Raw genomic sequence first — 18,570 nt, 5'->3', positions numbered from 1 at the left:
CTACAATAGGCAAGCAGCTTGGTGTGAAAAAATCAACTGTGGGAGCAATCATCAGAAAATGGAAGACATACAAGACCACTGATAATCTCCCTCGATCTGGGGCTCCACGCAAGATCTCATCCCGTGGGGTCAAAATGATCATGAGAACGGTGAGCAAAGATCCCAGAACCACACGGGGGGACCTGGTGAATGACCTGCAGAGAGCTGGGACCAAAGTAACAAAGGTCACCATCAGTAACACACTACAACGGCAGGGAATCAAATCCCGCAGTGCCAGACGTGTTCCGCTGCTGAAGCCAGTGCATGTCCAGGCCCGTCTGAAGTTTGCCAGAGAGCACATGGATGATACAGCAGAGGATTGGGAGAATGTCATGTGGTCAGATGAAACCAAAGTAGAACTTTTTGGTATAAACTCAACTCGTCGTGTTTGGAGGAAGAAGAATACTGAGTTGCATCCCAAGAACACCATACCTACTGTGAAGCATGGGGGTGGAAACATCATGCTATGGGGCTGTTTTTCTGCCAAGGGGACAGGACGACTGATCCGTGTTAAGGACAGAATGAATGGGGCCAAGTATCGTGAGATTTTGAGCCAAAACCTCCTTCCATCAGTGAGAACTTTGAAGATGAAACGAGGCTGGGTCTTCCAACATGACAATGATCCAAAACACACCGCCCGGGCAACAAAGGAGTGGCTCCGTAAGAAGCATTTGAAAGTCCTGGAGTGGCCTAGCCAGTCTCCAGACCTCAACCCCATAGAAAATCTGTGGCGGGAGTTGAAAGTCCGTGTTGCTCGGCGACAGCCCCAAAACATCACTGCTCTTGAGAAGATCTGCATGGAGGAATGGGCCAAAATACCAGCTACTGTGTGTGCAAACCTGGTAAAGACCTATAGTAAACGTTTGACCTCTGTTATTGCCAACAAAGGTTATGTTACAAAGTATTGAGTTGTATTTTTGTTATTGACCAAATACTTATTTTCCACCCTGATTTACGAATAAATTCTTTACAAATCCTACCATGTGAATTCATGGATTTTTTTTTCACATTCTGTCTCTCACAGTTGAAGTGTACCTCTGGTGCAAATTACTGACCTCTGTCATCATTTTAAGTGGGGGAACTTGCACAATCAGTGGCTGACTAAATACTTTTTTGCCCCACTGTATCAGATGAGCCCTACATCGTCATGCATACAGCGTGCTGTCGTGCTCGGATTGGCGATTCTCATGAAAGCACTTGAGTGAGAACGATTTCAGCAGGTGAGAAAGCAACAAACAAGATAGAAATCACATTTGCTCATTAGCTTATAGAAATGTTAAAGACACAAGGCTCAAGTTTTTGAGTGCAGGTGTAAACAGTAAATAAAGCTGAAAAATATTTCTAGAAAATATGCAGTTAAAAAAAAAATCCTTTGTCTTCCTCTCTGGAATTCTTTCCCTGTTAAATGATTTAATTAGGAATATCTGCTTTGCATTTTAACAGGAAGGCTAGAAAACATATCTATACATATACTTAGAACCTTTGGTTGGGTAAAAGAACCCAATAATCTCTCTGTTCAAGTAAAAGTGATTAGGATTAAAACAAAACAAAAGCAGATAAATACATATAGTATACACATGCTTATTCCCGTGAAATAATGCATCTCTCGCTGAGGTTTGGGATGCTACCCTAAGGCAGTATTACCAACATTGTGATAAATAATATTTACATATATGATCGTTTCCTATCGATCATAGCACGAGCTATGATCAGATTTCAAGAGTGCAAGAGCAGGAAGTCATGGCAGAGCTTCTTCTACCTCGCTCTGAGTTTGAATTACAAAGAAACACCACACTGCTGCTGTTATTGCACAAATAAGATACACATTCCATGTGCGCACAAGAATAAGACTTTATGTTAGATGCAGTCGAGGTTAGGACAAACTGGGAGGCTCTGAATGGACTTTGCAACAACGGACACGGACGCATGTGGCTGATTTTGGTCGCGGTGAAGCTGTTGGGACTTTGGCTTTGAGTCCACTGGAGTTTGACGTGAACAAATGTGGATAACATGAATGCAGACACTGGCTCAGACAAAAATACGTGGGGGCATAAGACGGATGTCGGACGAGAAACGCTAAGGGAGGGGCCGGTGAGTTGGGAAAACGCGCTCGGTGTGACAAGAAGAGGACGACGAGGCTCAGTCCTGAAGAAGACTCTCCTCGGACATCCACCCAAGCGAGGGAAGAGGCTGCTCACGTCTTGAGTATTTCAGCTGGAGGAGGTCGCCCACTTCACTGATGGCCTCCAATGCCTGACAAAGCAACAGGAAGAATGCAGTTAATCTCGATCCAAAATACAAGAGAAGAAAGCCACACAGTAAAAAAACTAAACAAAAAGATGGTACGCATGCCAAAACTTAAGGGATTCAGCCAGACTGATAAGACTGGCTTTGATTTTTAACACGTCAGAGTGCTGAAGGAGGCGAGGAGTCCAAAAGCAGAGGTGAACAGAAGGCTCCCTGTATAAACCACAACTGAACACTTCTTTCCACCAGAGACTGTATCAGTGTTGCAACACACTGCAGGGCACCTGGAAACAATTTACCTTCCTCCTGACCTTTTTTCTGATTCCACGCTTTGCGAGGCCTGGCTTTTCCAAAGACGGAAAAAACGGCTCCTAGAAGCTCTGCTACAAAGGCAGGCCTGATGCCGTTTAAACGGACTATTACAAATGGTGTTGACAAGCTTCCCAGCAAGATGAATGAAGTGTCTTTGGAGAGACAGAGCAGCTCAAATAAAAGTCTCTGCCTGAGTCACGCTGTAATCTTTAGAGACAGCTTGGCCCTTCTAGGTTCCTTCAAAATAAAAGGACATATTGGAAGCATTTATTATTCGACAGGCACGCTCACACATACATGGACTCGAACGCAAGGCACAAAAAAGCTGTCAGTCAGCGGTCAGGCAGGCTGGTTGATTAAAAGTGCAGGAATCCATGATCACCCACAGTGGACCAAAACAAACTCTTAAATCACATTGAGGATAAAATTAAGTCTTCAGCAATCGAATAGTCTATCCTGTAACAACAACTCTTGAAGAGACCACTTAGAAGAGATCAGATGTGCCCCTCTCTTTATGTCTTTGATGATATTTAAGAACTTACTGGAAGCTGCAGATCAGAAGTGGCAGCACTACAATGAGGGAAGTGACTTTTGCAAAGCTCTGGTTTTAGGTCGTTCTTTACAAAGCAACATTCAAACTGTTTTTAAAAGAGTGAACAATATTTTCAACTCAGTTTTGCACCAATTCTGCTTCCATGCGCACACAGATACGATTAACCTTTAGAGTAAAAACAGCCCATGCTGCGAGTATGAGTAAGGGGGGGGAGAGAAGATAAAAAAAAGTAAACTTTTGTGTTTCATCAGTCGACACTGGTAAAAGGCTTTTGCTATTAGTAAAAGGAGAATGTTAGAAATGGGACTTACTGTATCGAGCATCTCTCTGGTGTGAGCGGCTGATACACAGAAGCGCGCTCTGGATTCGATGATGGGCGTCGCGGGAAAGCCGACGACCACCGTACCGATGTTCCTCTTCAGCATCTCCCGACCGAAGGCGCTGATGAGCAAAGGAAACTTAGACAAAGAGCAGTGTGCTGCTATTCATACGATGGATCTACGATTAATGTTCTCATTAAGTAAAAAGTTATATTAAAAACTGAGCACATGCTCTTGTGCAGCTATACACCAAAAAAACAAAAACAAACAAAATAAAAAACACACCCGATCTTGGCCGGCATGTAGAGCATCAGCGGTACAACGGGGGAGTCGTCGTTGCCATAGATGATAAAGCCCATTTCGTGCAGTCTTCTGCGGAAGTAGGTGGTGTTCTGTGAAAGCTGTCGGAGGCGATCGGCACCTGGAAAAGGTAGACGGAGATCCAACTGAGCTTCAGAAGAGTTATTCACAATTTTGATTCAATCTTTTGAGTCAGTTTACTCTCTTTACTCCCTGAGATTTCTTCCTCTTGAAGAAGTATCAACTGATTCTTTGCATTTTTGTCAAATTAAATATTGTAATCTCTATTAAGTTAACTTTTTTGCAATTGGAGACCTCAAGTATTTACCAAGTAACGTCTCCTGGCCTTGATTAAAGCCCCTCCACATCAATGGTGCAACCACACAGGTGTTTTCACTAAATCTGCCTGATAAGCCCTCTTCAGTACAAATTGTTCCTGATTGGCATCCCCCCCCCCCCCCCTCCCCATTGCACCTGTCAGAACAGGAAAACGTACACTTTTATGGCACTTTATTAGTACATGAACTTCAGTGATCTCACGCATTCCAGACAACCTGAGCAGACGTCTAATCAGCCAGAGTGAAAGCACCTGTGAGGGTGTGCTGCTCCTTTAAACCACACCGTTCTGGTTACTGGTGCTTGTAAGCTTCGTAAAATTTCATTATCTGCTCTTTTTCTGCAGCCAAGTGAAGGAAACAGTGTGTACTTTACAGAGACCCCTCCCACCACCACTCATGACGTCTTTATTCCTCCATTAGCTCGCTTTTGAGCACAACTGATCCAGAGTGAAAACCATGTCAATAAAAACAAACAAACAAACAAAAAAGTACAAAACTTAAGAGGGACACATTGTTTCCAGCCTTCTAGTTATTTGAAGACTAGCTTTGAAGTCAAACAGAACTCTAATATTTTATGGTCAAGAGGTCAACATCAATCATGTGTCAACCTGATACATGTTGTGGATTCACTCACTGAGTCTGTCTGAGCCTCCAGAGATAGCATCGTAACCCAACAAATAACCGTAAGGCACAAAGCGCCAAGAGCAACACACATTTGCCTGGCTGTGCTCAAAAATGGAGCAGAAACAGCAGCTTCAGAGCACGAAGAGACACAACAAAGTCTGACATTACACTTAACCACATGCTTCTTTTCCAGTCAAGGGATCCAAAGGTATCCACAGAAGAATGGAAGATTCTTAAACCTTCTTTGTACACGGATGAAAGCTTTGTCTGCTTTTAGGTCGTCTACGTATATTTGATTAATATAAGCTTACAGGCTTTCAGCAACAACAACAGCTTCGCAGGCGGCTCAAATGTCACTCTGACTTTGTGTCAGTGCCTGGATCTTCAAAGGGTTTCATTTCGAGCGCTGACGGGGCTGCAACCAATCAAACCGTAATAGTTACTGCTGCAATGCTGCAAGGTCAGCTGGTCTGGCCTGCTCCTCTCAGACTAACTTACAAGAAAAATTGATGACACTGTAGAAAGACAGCAACAAAGGTTAACACCAGATGTTTATTCCTATGCCTAATGAGTTTCATTTCATCTTATATCAGCATTTTTTGGAACGCCAAGTCAGTCGAGCCCTGTGAAGAGTAAAGGGGTCCCACCCTGCAAGAAAACAAGACCCTATCATCTATTTGTGTGTGTGTAGGAGAGTCCAGCAGAGTTTGATCTGCACAGACCTCTGGTCGCGAGCACCATGCTGCTTTGTACCCACAGCGTGAAGGAGCACAAACATATACAAAGAAACACACATCTGAAAGCCATAAAGGGGGAGAGGGGAGGGGCAGAATAAAGCCTTCCATCAGCCTGGACTGAACTGGACAAAAGAAAGGAACTGTTAACAACCAAATGGAAGAGGCACAATCAAGTTCAGAGCCTGACCAACATATGTTGGTTTGCCAAATGTTGTCAGCTAACGTCAGACCAACACAGATATATTGCTATCAGTGTATATGTTGTCAAATATGCAACTGGGAAGAGTTCGTTTAGAATCAACGTTGTAGGTGAGCTTATTATTAACTCAGCGTGTTGCAGCAGATAGCCACCCTCCTCGAGCCAAGACTTGTTCTCATTATTTTTAAAGAGAACATAATGCAGAAAAACAGTGCCTGTAGTAATCTGGTCTCATCACATGCTTTGTCCAGCAGAGTGCGCTCCAATCTCAATGTTTATAACACGTAGTACCATGGACAACAAATCTATGTGTGTCTGATACTTTAAAAAAACTGCATTTCTCAGTCCCTGATAAAGTTCTGAGCCTAAAACTCCATCATCAGTAAGCCAACAGTTTTTAAACATATTTAGAAATCAAAATCAGAAGTGACTTGTACTAAACTTTGCACCCCATGCTGCAGTCACATGTGACACTGTCAGATTGTCTCTTATATAATATGGGCATGTACCTGTGCGGCATTTACAGCATACCCAGAAAGCTGTAACACACACACACACATGCACCTTTATGTATAGGTAAATATTTACCAGTTAGCTAATAACACTGGCTCTTAGCTGTGATAAAATATAGACCTTATTAAGGAGTAGAAATTAGATTAGAAATTAAATAAAAGCAATACCATAATAACTTTGCATCCAATAACCCACCAATAAGTCTGCAGAATAACATCTGAATGACTGGTCTATACTGCCATCTTGTGGTTATGTCAAATAATAGCAGGAAAACTGACCACAAACACGAGGTTAACATTTCAGTGATTTCTTAAGTGTTGCAACCAAAACAAAACTGCAGGGGGAAAACAAACAAACAAAAAAAACCCAAACCATACCAAAAAACATTTGTAATTAAAATTTTAAAGACTCAACTTTAATATTTGATTTGCCAAGCTAATTAACAAAACTTCTATTTGCAATTTGACCACCAAAATGTTTCTGCACAACAATAAATAAGCAGTTATCAGAAACAGTTTATGGATAAAAACACCATCTGCAGCAGTTTTCCACCTACCCAGTGTGGTCCCATCTTCTCCCATGATGATCTTCATAGAGGTGATTATCTGCTGGGCCACAGGAGGGGACATAGAGGTGGCGTACATGGCGCTATGAGAGTGGCGGCGCAGATAGTCAATCAGCTCCTGACAGAATGCAATTAAAGTGAGGGGGGAAAAGTATCACTAGGACAGTTGGGACATGATTTTTTTTTATTTATTTTTAAACATGTCATACTTGAGTTTTTCAAACTGTCATTTCTTGCTCAAAATGAAAGCATGCACTCAATCAGATCCTATCTTGTAAAACAGGAAGCTGAATTCCACTTTACCAGTAAACACTGTTGGCCAACACTGAATTTAGCAATTTAGGAGTTAGGAAACTACTCAATCTATTGACTATGAGTAAGTGTCTCAATACTGTAATAACCAAGAACCATTGCTTTGACTACGTCACATTGCACAGACTAGACTTAGCCTTCTGAACACTGTCAGCAGTTCACTAACCTTTTTGCCTCCAATATATCCCCCAGCAGCCCCAAAGCTTTTGGTGAATGTTCCCATCATGATGTCAACATCTTTGGAATCCAGGCCAAAGTAGTCCACCACTCCCCTGCCATTAGGGCCCAGGGCGCCGATACTGTGAGCCTCGTCCAGGTACAAGTAGGCCTTGTAGCGCTTCTTCAGAGCTATGACCTCCGGCAGGCGTACGATGGACCCCTCCATACTTCAGGATTATGAAAAAAAAGAAGAAGAAAGAAATGAAATTAAACGTCTGCAACAAACCTAAAGCCATTATTAACAAACACCCACAATCTGAACCAAAGCACCAGAAGGCTGCTGTGTAAAGCAGTTGACATTAAAAGGTACATGCCTAACACTTGCAGGACTGTTTATGCACAGGTGATACTCTCAGAGTACAGTCTATTTTAGCAACATAAGGTTTAACTCTAGAAATCCCTGTGGAAATGACACTCCATTAACATTGCATCAGTAAAGGGCACTGACTCTCTGAGAACTATATTGATCAACAGGATTGATTGTGTTTATAGTAAATCCCTTCAAAGAACAAGGAATTAGGGGTGCAACGATACACAATTCATGGTTCAGTTCGATACTTTGGTGATACAAAAAAAATGTTCATGCCTTTTTAATTTATCATTTATTAAAATTATAAATATATATTTTAACTCAAAAGTACAGTTTTTAAATTTAATGTTGCTGAAACAACAAAATAAATCTATCTGATTGAGGAATCACTCATCTTTGGAAAAGAGAGTTTATTACAGAGAAATGTCTCTTTCCAAAATAAAAGCTCTACTATACGCTTCTTCTGGGCTATATTCTCAGCAGCATATTAAACATATCAGGTCCCCATAAGGAGAATCATGTGCTAACGGCTGTCTAAATGACTCGGGTAAAATTTGTAGCATGCGTGCTTGTTGTTTTTGTCTTCCACTTGTCTTTGCACGAGGATGATGTCGGAGTAAATGTGCAGTCATATTCGTTGTGTTCCCACAGACAGACAGCTGCTATGCTGCTCAAAGACCGATCAACCAGCTCACATGGACAGATATCCACGTTAGTCCCACACCACCCAAAAACAGAAGCTGTGGTTGAAGAAGCTAACATATTAAACTACCAATCTGCCAACACCACCTATGTGTCATGATATCAGAAGTGGCTAATTGTTATCTCTTTGGGTGCAGCTGTCTGCCTTGGCTAATGGCAGATGGTCATGTAACAACTTACACCCAACCACAGTAGTATATTCATAAAATATTAATAATTCATTTGATTTGCAATATTTATGAGGTTGAAATGACTAACTATACATTACCAGCTCACACACCATATAATCTATGCTAATTCGTTAAGGCGGTACATTATTTCGTTTAGGAAAGTGCAATGCTTTAGAATAGTATTTTATCATGCTGAAAAACCACAAAAACTGCCGTCTGCACCTGTAGATGCCCTCCACCACAATAAGAATTTTCTTCCAGGGTCGGTGGGTTCTCGGCTGCCCGTGCACGATCGCATCTCTCAGTAGCTTCTCAAGGCTTTGCATGTCTACAACACAAAGGAGTTTGTGAATAAATGTTTGTTTTAGGTTACTCGTTAAATCACCGACAGTAAGAAAAAGCCAAGTAATGAAAAGACAAGCAAACATTTTCCCAACAGAAACATGAGACCTGTGTTAAATGGATGAACAACTCTGTCAATATTTCATGATCACGGAGCATTTTCTCAGAAGCCACCCGGCCTGGTTCCTGCCTGCTGACTACACGTCATGATCTCAGCTGTGTGTGTGTGTGTGTGTGTGTGTCATGTTTTTATCCTGAGCCGAAAAATAACCACACCCTATAATGTGTTATTTAGCACTGGAAACAATACAGTCAATGTATAACTGCAGACATGAGTAAGCAAGTGTCCAAAAAAATAGTTTGGATTTTCTAAAAGCAGCATGTTGAAACACACACCCACGCTGAATGTCTCTGCTATCCTTTTGACTTAACGGGAATTATTGTTAATCGTTGCATAGAGTTGAAAGATCCATTCTAATCCTTTGTCTCCAGTGTAATGTCAAGCTTTGGGTGTAACGCAAAATACAGCTCAACTGCTTTCAGGTCAGAGGTTTAAAACTGGCAGTCGCTCACTGTTGTGTTTGAAGACCCGAATCGTGGAGCCCGACAGACGAGCGCCCAGCACCAGCGACGTATGATTCAGCTCGTCGCTCAGGATGAGGCAACCCTACAACCGCAAACAGAAATGAATTTTTCAAATGAAGGCGACAAAGTTTACACATTTTCACGTAACTTTAGCAGCTCACCGAGTAGCCAGAACAGCAGAACGCCGTTATTTCTCCAGAAATGTATATAGCTCAGAATTTAAAGAAGTGTCTTCGCTCATCCTTGTTTAGGGATGGATCTATTGTTATTTAGGTTACACTTAAGGTAAGCCTTTACTACATGAGGCAAATATTACAAGAAGAAGTCGCGTAACTGACACACTATGCCTGCCAATATGAATTTTTATTACATTGAAGAGTGAATTAAATATGACAGATAAAAAATGGATCGATAATTGTTAAGTTCATACAGACTGAAAGCAAAAAAGACATCATTAAAAGCAATACCAACCCGTTTAAAAAAAACAAAAACAGATAACAGCAAAATGGCAGCCTGCCCAGCTCTTAAAATCAACACACCCAAACGGTCAAATAAAAGTTCCTCGAGCCACTGAAAACCCAAGTTCGTTACAACATCACACTATGAGGATGTGAGCTAGTAGAAACGTGACAACCACGGTTAAGATTTATTAATGTTTATGACAAGAGCGGTCTGATTAAACGTCAGTCTCGATGTTATTTCCTTTCCCATGTTTGTCATTAATGGTCATAAAGACATGTGCTCTGACTCACAAGGTGCAGTGACACGTGCCTGTCAGCACAGATTTCTACCTCCCCACCAGCTACAGAAGAAAAGCATTACGTCTGGAACAACAGGAATTCCAACACTCAGATGTTTTGAAAACTTTCCCAGAAACTAACGGTTTTTAGAACAACCTGAACTCTACGAGTGTGGCTATCCATCTGAAAAAAATACCCTGTTTTTGTTTGTTGTTGTTGTTTTTTTAATCCTGTCCCCTCTGGCACAGTCATGCATTCAGATTATAATTCAGATTGCAGAGGCTGCCAAACACATTTTGGTTTTCCCACCAACACAAGTACCCCAGGCCCCACACCCAGAGACCTGATAAAACCTGTTTGACCAGGATGTATTATGAATGGAGTGATTTTTCCAAATGTTTTGGCAAGGCCTTTGTGTCTGTCAGTGCGCCCCAGGGTGGCTGTGGCTACATTGTAGCTTGCCATCACCAGTGTGTGAATGTGTGTGTGAATGGGTGGATGATTGCGTATAGTGTATAGCGCTTTGGGGTCCCTAGGAATATACAAATACAGACCATTTACCATTTTGTAAAGTATTTAGTTTTACATTTATAAGTGTAAACATTGGGCAGTAGCTCTGTGGGAGGGCAGGAAATTCGCCTGGTATCCAGTAAGTATCCCATTTTCACTTTATACAGGAAGACGTGGGTTTCCTCAGCAGAAATTGTTGTTACCAACACTCACAAAGGGCTCGACGTGATAACATACGTACAGACTCAGATGAATACATTTGAGTGACAAAGGAAGTGAATGAAATTCCTCACCTTCCCCATGAGAGCAGGAATATTCATGGAATTGGTTGCAAAACCCATGCCAAAAGCCATGGCTGACTCAACTCCCAGAAACCTGGCAACCAACTGCTCCATTTCCTCGTGGATGTCCAAGTTTCCTGAAAAAAATCACAGCAGCTCTTCAGGTTCCTCTGATATTTAAATTACAGACTTTTCTCTAAGTCACGCTTCCTTTTCCATCATACGGTGAAAGCGGTCCATTTCCCTTAAGCTACCCCCCCCCCCCCCCCCACACACACACACACAAAAAGTAAAGTAAAGAAAAAGAGAGCAGCATACTAGGTGCTGAACTGTAAAAGGATTCGAATTTCAAAGCTCCCATCACAGATTATTATTTCAGCACTTGAGCTGTGGCTACTGATGCATCCTGAAAGCGAAAACAAATGTGGAGCAGCGGTTTAACTGGAAGTGGAGAGTCTGGGGCAATTCCACTTTGACTCATAGTGGAAAAAAGCATCCTTGAAGGATGACGAATCACAAGAAGGATTTCACAGACCAAATGTCAACATTCAAAAGATTTCCCCCCTTACCCATCTCACAGCGAGTGCTGCCCACTCCCACTCCGTACATTTTTGTGACCTCGAGAGCAGCATCGGCACAAGCTCCGGTGTTCTCAGCGAAGCCGAGGTAGTTGTATGAGCCCATGTTGATAACGTCCTTCACCACTTTGCCTGTATGCCTGACGGGAAGAGACAGAAAATTGGGTTTAAAAAAAAAAAGTTGTTTCTTTAACCTTGTTTGCTCATTTTGCAATGCAAATCTTTTTTAGTGTTTACATTTCAGCTTCCAATGTTATCGTGCACATCGGAACAATAAACTATTATGTTATCAATAGAATTTGGCAGGTATGCTGCATTTTTTAAAACAATAGATACTAATCAGAGAAATATTTTTAAAGAATGAGTCTTTAAAATAAGCAGAGCAGTTTATTGACAGCTACTGAACTAAATTCAGTAGCTGTCAATAAACTTTTCAACTCTTTAATTACAGATCACTTAACATTATAAAGACCCTACTGCACGAGCTAGCACATGCTACCTACAATAGGGAGGAATAACAACATCCCCTTTAACAGAAAGAAACGTACAGCAGAGCCGGGCTCAGCAGCTGTCTGTGTAACACAGACAGACTTTATGAACAAAAGTACCGGGCCACACCTGTTTTCAGCCCTACAACACCTGGCTTTGCAGTGTACCTTCACAAACTTTTGTGATATAATCAGTCATTCTAAAGAGCTCACTGAATTCCAGCATGGTACTGTGACAGGATGCCACCTTTGCAACAAGTCAGTTCATGAAAGTTTTCCCTCCCAGACATTTCATGAGCAGCTGTAAGTGGCATCATTGCAAAATGGAAGCGTTTAGGAACCACAACAACTCAGCTAAAAAGCAGTGGACCTTTTAAAGTTACGGTGGATCGCAGGTAAAAGTCACCAAAGCTCTGCAGACTCATTAACTACAGAAATCCAAACCTCCTCTGGCATTAACATCAGCACAGAAACTGTATGCCGAGAGATTCCTGGCAGAACATGTGATGTATAGGTGGCCAGTACTGTCGTGCATAAATTTGTTTGTATTTAAAGTTTTACGGAAGTAAGCTGCTCTTTTAGGGCCCTTGAAGTAAACACAAAGAAATATGATGAACTGGGTATGAAAATCATATGAATTATAAACTCAACTCACTCATCTAATTTGGTTCGTCATTATCGTCTAATCATATTTTCCTAAATAGTACCTCTGGAAATCTACAGGTGTACGGGAAATACATTTGAGACTTTAAAGGACCGACTGCCAGTTTGCTTTGGGATGTCAGCATGTTCAGGGATGACTTCTCTTTCATACTGTAATGAGTGTGTAGAGTGTATCTTAGGACATCATGTGACAGAAAGCAGTGGTTTCAACATAACCACGTGAGTCATGCCTTGCATCACTCACTATCAGAAACACAAAGTCAGTAAACTGTGAGTGTAAATCAGTGACACAGAAATACACACCTCAGAGAGACTACGTCACTCTCGTTATCAGAACTGCAAGGTCAGTGACTTAAAGTGCACGTTAATGGAACAGACACACCTCTGAGGGGAGTAATGACCTTCATGTGAAACACCTCTATACAAAATAAACACATGGAGACAAAGAACCACAAAAACAACACAAAAAACAAGCGACTTACTCAAACGTCCAGTTGTAGTCGTGAGTTACTCTCTCTACCAAGTCCACCTTGGCACCAGGAACGCTGCAGATAGGGCGGTTCCAGTTGTCTCGGATCCGCATGTACAAATTCCTGGTGTAAAAGTTTTCAAAATCCTGATAGAGGGGGACAAAATCCTGCAGAAAGAAGGCGAGAAAGCGCAGACGATTTCTAACATAATCTTGACAGTTTAAATTAGGAGCAATCTCTGAACCAGATGTAAAACAACAACATGAACACAAACTCTTTTCAGACATCAAATATCCAAAATTCAAACATAAAACATGTTGCAATAAAAGTAGGACGACTAGATTATTTTGTCTTGTTTGGAATTTGTCCCCTGCATTTGTCTTGCATGTGAAAAACTTCAGTATACACTTCATTACCTTCTGCTCGTCTCTCTCACGGGCCACATGGCACTTTTCAATGTCCCAGTGTCTAAGGAAGTCTCTGAGGTAGCCAAAGATGGTGAGGATACCGTAGCCCATGTAGGTGAGCACAGCAACCCATAGAGGAGTCTCCTCGAAGGATTCCACAAATGGTTTCTTGTACAAGCTGGAATTATGGGGGACATTTTGGTTCTGGACGTCAACAAAAAACAAAACAAAACAGGAGGTTAGAATCTCAATTTGAGTGAAATTTAAACATCTTTGTGCAGATTCAACCAGCCAATCTGAGTGTGAGATATAGATTTCCTACTACTAAAGCGCTATATAAATCCAATTCATTATTATTATTATTATTATTATTATTATACAAGAACTCCAAAACACAGCGGTCACTCCAGTTTAAGCTAAGTTTGAGTTTGTCTTGCAAAGACTGTCAGAAAGCTAAAAGTTACACAATAAGTAAATATATTCGTGGACACTGAGGCATTCCTGTGTCACTGCAGCCCCCCCCCCAGCCCATTCCCTCTAGGGCTCTGAGTCACTGAGCTTTATGAATAGTTATATTGATCTTGGATTGTGAGGTGATATAAATGTGGTCATAGATTGGTGGAGCAGCACAACATTGAAAAAATAATAATAAAAAAGCTTGGCTATTTGATTTTTTTAGTTGCTTACAAAACCAACAGTAAACCGATGAGGGCAGTTACTCATTACATTGCTCTGCCCTGCAGCTTAGCAGCCATATCGCATATGACCAGTCATGCCTCTCCGAGAAACACCTTTGAGCTTATGACCAGGAGAGGAGCGTGCATGTGTGTGCACAGGGTGTGTAACTAAACCCAACCTCACTGAAACAGCACTGAGAGAACAGCACTCGGGCAGCCATGTTTTCTGAAACCAGTGAGCACAAAACAGTCCTGTTCAAGTGCACTGTTCAAACAGACTGTTGCATACCGATGGCAGCCAACAAGACTAGATGTAGTTTGCCTGGCTTCAGATTTACTCTGTTTAAAAATAAAATAAAATAAAAAATACACCAGAGGTCCCATTTGTTTATAGACGAGCATCACTGAAACTGCACCCAGAGGAACAGCCAAAAAAACAACCCTTTATGTTTGCTCTTTCTCATGCTTCCTCTGCGGTTCAGCAGATCATATTACACTGTATACATAATAAGAGCAGCTCTTGGTGTACGGTTCACATCAGACACAACAAATTATGTCTAATTGTCAGCTGAAAGGATCTTTCCCTCTGCATGCTCAAATCCTTCTTCCAACCATTTTTCGATAAACTTGTCATACGTGATTATTGATCCGTCACTGAAATCCAGTCTTTACTGTAAAATATGTTAAATACTGCACTCGATCGACAGGGAACACTCATTTCAACTGGCTGACTGAAGGAAACAGTTACAAAAAAAACTAAACAGTGTTGCTAAAAGAGCAATTATTAACAGCCCTATTCCTCCATCAAACACAGGTCTCACCATGAAGCACCATAAATTCAAGGCCTTATCAACAGCAAGCAGAGTGCCCAATCGAAGCAGGCACAGGAGAACGCTTTTTCACCATTTACAGCAATTCCAGTTTAAGTGTAAATACCATGTATAACAATGACCAAGGCCAATCACCCAGTTTGACATTGCCAAACAAAATTAAAGAGGTCCTAATGTGCGCATTTCTAGCTCCAGGTTTCTTTTTTTGGGGACTCCATTAGCTTTTACTTTTTGCCTTAAACCAGCTCATTACAGGCTCCGCCCTCATAAACTGAAGGTTTGAGGAGCAGGTGGGTAGGGCAGCAGTCAGCCTTGTGTCCCCAAGATGACCATATTTGCTACCAGTGACTCACACAGAGGCAAGAGTAGGAAAAAGTAACTTTTCTAAACTGATCTTTCGGTTCACAGCCTTTACCGCCACATACATTCATTTCATTATTTGCAACTTTGACGATGTTAAAACGAGCGTCTATATATATCTTTATGGATTAAGCTGTTAATATAGCCACAAAATCTGGATCTAGTTATGTAAATGCATTAGTGTTGAAATCAGCATTCTGAATGCTGTTGGATTAATGCTGTCTCCCTTCTGTGTTTAATTTAAACAAGCTAAAAACAACAAGCACAAGGCAGACCTCCACTACCACAAAAAACAAAAACAAAAACAAAAAAAAACACACTTTCAAAAAGAGTTTTTTTTTTCTTCTTTTTGTGGGTTTCATTCCTGCCTTGGGAATGAAAGGGAAGGACCCCACCCTTCACAGCCTGAAGACATTCCTCTCCTGCTCAAGTGTCATGTGAAAGTAGTGGTGATAAGTTTCTGTGGTAATAACTCAGTCGTCTCATACTGGGGTCAGTGTAAACAAAGGCCTGTCTGATTTCACCTGGCACAGGTGCAATATACACGCAAGAGGTGAAAAACAACAGAGTGTAAAGTTACAGGAAAAAAAAGTCTCCACTGCAGTCAGGCCTGATCAGGTGGCATGCTCGCCTTGACAGCATAAGTATATGTAGCCTATACAGCGCAGTAAAACCCAATACAAGGTAGAATCACAGTAGTGACTTTCTAGATTGGAATGTGTTAAAAAGAAATGCTTATTTAAAAATAAAAAGTAAGTAAACGTTCATTTTAAACTTAGCTAGCTTGAGGTTTATAGTATTAGGCCTAAAAGTGTAGACTGTATGAGATCACCAGAGAATGCATTTCCTGAAGAAACTGCAGTGTGAATGCTGATAGCTGAATGTTTTGAGCTGAAATGTAATGTCATATTGAATGAGCTGAAATAGGCGAATCATTCGCCTGAAGGCTAAAATGTAGAACTGTTAAGAGCTAAAGTTCACACATAAGTAGTTTCAAAATTGGAAAGTAGCTGAACATCTTTAAAATTCAGATGAGAAAAAGCTGACTAATACCAAAAGAGATTTAGAATCACAAAACATCTGAATGAATATTGAAAGTTCATATTCTTTAAATCACTGAAATGTGGGGAGAATCCACTACAGACACACAACAGTGTGTTTGTTATGCTCCTGCTGTCAAAAATGTGGCCACAGGAGCAATTTAAAAAGTGGAGTCTTTCCTGCTGTTGAGACAAACTAACTAAAAACACAACACAGTATGTCTCTATGGGTTGGTTAGAAGTTGAAAGATGCATTGTTGATAACTGTAGACCAAACTCTGTGGACACAGCAGCCGTTGAAAGAGAAGATTTTAAGATGCATCTTTTGATCTATGCCACTCTGGCATTTGGCTTTTCTCACTGTAATTGCCAACATTCCGTCCCGTAGACACCCATTATAAACTCTGAAACGGGTGAAAAAAAGCATTAAACTTAAACTTTGAACACCACAGACACCATTCAAACTTTGTGTCTGTAGGTCAACGTATGTGGAAGTAGTTAGAGATGAAAGATGAGTAAGTTGAAAGAAGATTTGAACAGTCTCCCCACTGAAATACATTATACATTTTTGTTGAATAAAGTTGAATAATTTGAAAAATATAAAAGTTAAAAATGAGGAAAAATACCAGCAGTAATGTGCAAAAGAAGAGGAATCTAACGGTGGTTTACCGTTTTTTCTATGCTGAATGGCGCTGAAGGAGACAGCGTAAAACAAACGTACGGAATATGAAATAATAACAATAATAATAAAGACGTGAACCAACTGCCCAGACTTCAGTCTTGGCTAATTTCATTAATATAGCAGCTAACTCGTGAGGTCACAGTCATATGGCAGCTACTCACACTCATATGCTTGCTGTGGAAACACACTCCCTCACAGGAGTATGTGACCACAGTACAAACAGAAGTAATACAAACGAACAGCTCACAGGCTAACACTAACAGGATTAATTCAAACTATGCTGAAGAGCTGTTTGTATATGGACGTGCCCTAGCAGTTGACGGTTGGGCCTTACCTTGTCTCTGGGGCGGCGATACTTCTGTGGCTGTTCAAACAGAGAGTGATCCTTCACGAAGCCATTTTTACTGGCCTTTTTACCATTCGAGGTCCGGTGACAAATGTCTCCGTTTAGCAGCTTACTCGTAGCACTTTCCGTCATCTTCGTCGACCGGCTAAACCTATAAATTTCCCGGTTTGACGTAGCTTAACTTGGGTAACGTTATCGTGAAGTATGAGCTGAAGAAGAAGACGCTATTCAACGCCCACTATGAACCGTGAAGACACGAGACTGCCGGAAATCCCCGCCCCTCAATGGTGTTATTGGCCAATGCGGTTACTCCAGGACAAAGATCGTCTATATGAGTCAAAAAATATTGTTCCTACCGTTTAAACAAAACAATGAACGATAAAACACACACACACACACACACACACACACACTATCAGGCACGTGCAGAGGGGGCGGCTGGAGGGGCTTGAGCACCCGCCCCTTTCCTGATGGGTGCCCAAAGTGCCCTTTTGTTGAGGCAACTTTTAAAAAAAAATTTTTTTTCTTTTTTTTTAAATGTGTGTGTGCGTGCGGAGTCCTGTCTGTGCCCCTCAACAATAATATTTAACTATTAATCACAGTTTTGCTAAATAAAAGGATCTGGCTTGCATCAGTCACATGATCACATTTAACCAATGATCGCCCTTGACGGCAGAACGCGCTGGTTACGAGCCGGGAACGAGCTCACAAAGAGCACGCGCAATTTTTGCGGTCCGGAGCTGTAGAAGAAACACAAATTAACTCAGAGACACAGACTGATGCGACAAAACCAGTAAGTAGGTGTACAGCGTACACTGTAGTGTATAGCACACAGGAGTATTAGCTTATTATGTACACGTTGGTAAGTTGTTTTGTGGCAACTGACGAACTGAAACAAACGAGCGTGCTGTGTGTGCAACAGCGTGACAAACATTACCTGTCCTTTTATTAACTGTACAAGTAGTGCTGGTCATAGCTGCTGGCTACCTGTGTAAGGCTGTCATGGGTCTGCAGCTCTGTCACCGTTTTAGGGAACATATTTAGTTTTAAAGTATTTAGAACATATTTAGTTTTAAAGTATTTAGAACATATTTAGTTTTAAAGTAAGTTT

At 41.3% G+C, this 18,570-nt stretch overlaps 1 protein-coding gene across 1 annotated transcript; it reads right to left on the bottom strand.

Moving 5' to 3' along the window:
• Positions 1 to 1,165: 1,165 nt before the first annotated feature.
• Positions 1,166 to 17,750, bottom strand: sptlc2b (serine palmitoyltransferase, long chain base subunit 2b). Its single transcript, XM_085132152.1, has 12 exons — positions 17,448 to 17,750; positions 13,534 to 13,728; positions 13,130 to 13,284; positions 11,488 to 11,636; positions 10,931 to 11,055; positions 9,376 to 9,469; positions 8,683 to 8,788; positions 7,226 to 7,445; positions 6,739 to 6,865; positions 3,757 to 3,892; positions 3,463 to 3,592; positions 1,166 to 2,292 (listed from the first exon to the last, which is right to left on the bottom strand). Exons 1-12 carry the CDS (start codon positions 17,589 to 17,591, stop codon positions 2,179 to 2,181), a joined length of 1,695 nt encoding a protein of 564 aa, XP_084988278.1. The 5' UTR covers positions 17,592 to 17,750; the 3' UTR covers positions 1,166 to 2,178.
• Between the last annotated feature and the right edge of the window lie 820 nt (positions 17,751 to 18,570).

Source organism: Neolamprologus multifasciatus, chromosome 15 (assembly GCF_963576455.1).
Source record: "Neolamprologus multifasciatus chromosome 15, fNeoMul1.2, whole genome shotgun sequence".
Classification (NCBI taxonomy): Eukaryota; Metazoa; Chordata; class Actinopteri; order Cichliformes; family Cichlidae; genus Neolamprologus; species Neolamprologus multifasciatus.
Note: the sequence above shows the minus strand (reverse complement) of the source record. Positions and strands in the feature narration are given on the sequence as shown.

Bases quoted from the DNA above. Each gene is read 5' to 3' on its own strand.
- sptlc2b (XM_085132152.1), bottom strand. From the start codon at position 17,591: ATGACGGAAAGTGCTACGAGTAAGCTGCTAAACGGAGACATTTGTCAC. The intron at 3,593-3,756 runs GTGTGTTTTTTA...TTTGCTCATCAG, and splicing joins TACATGCCGGCCAAGATCGG to CGCCTTCGGTCGGGAGATGC. The intron at 2,293-3,462 runs GTAAGTCCCATT...TTGCTTTGTCAG, and splicing joins CCAGAGAGATGCTCGATACA to GCATTGGAGGCCATCAGTGA.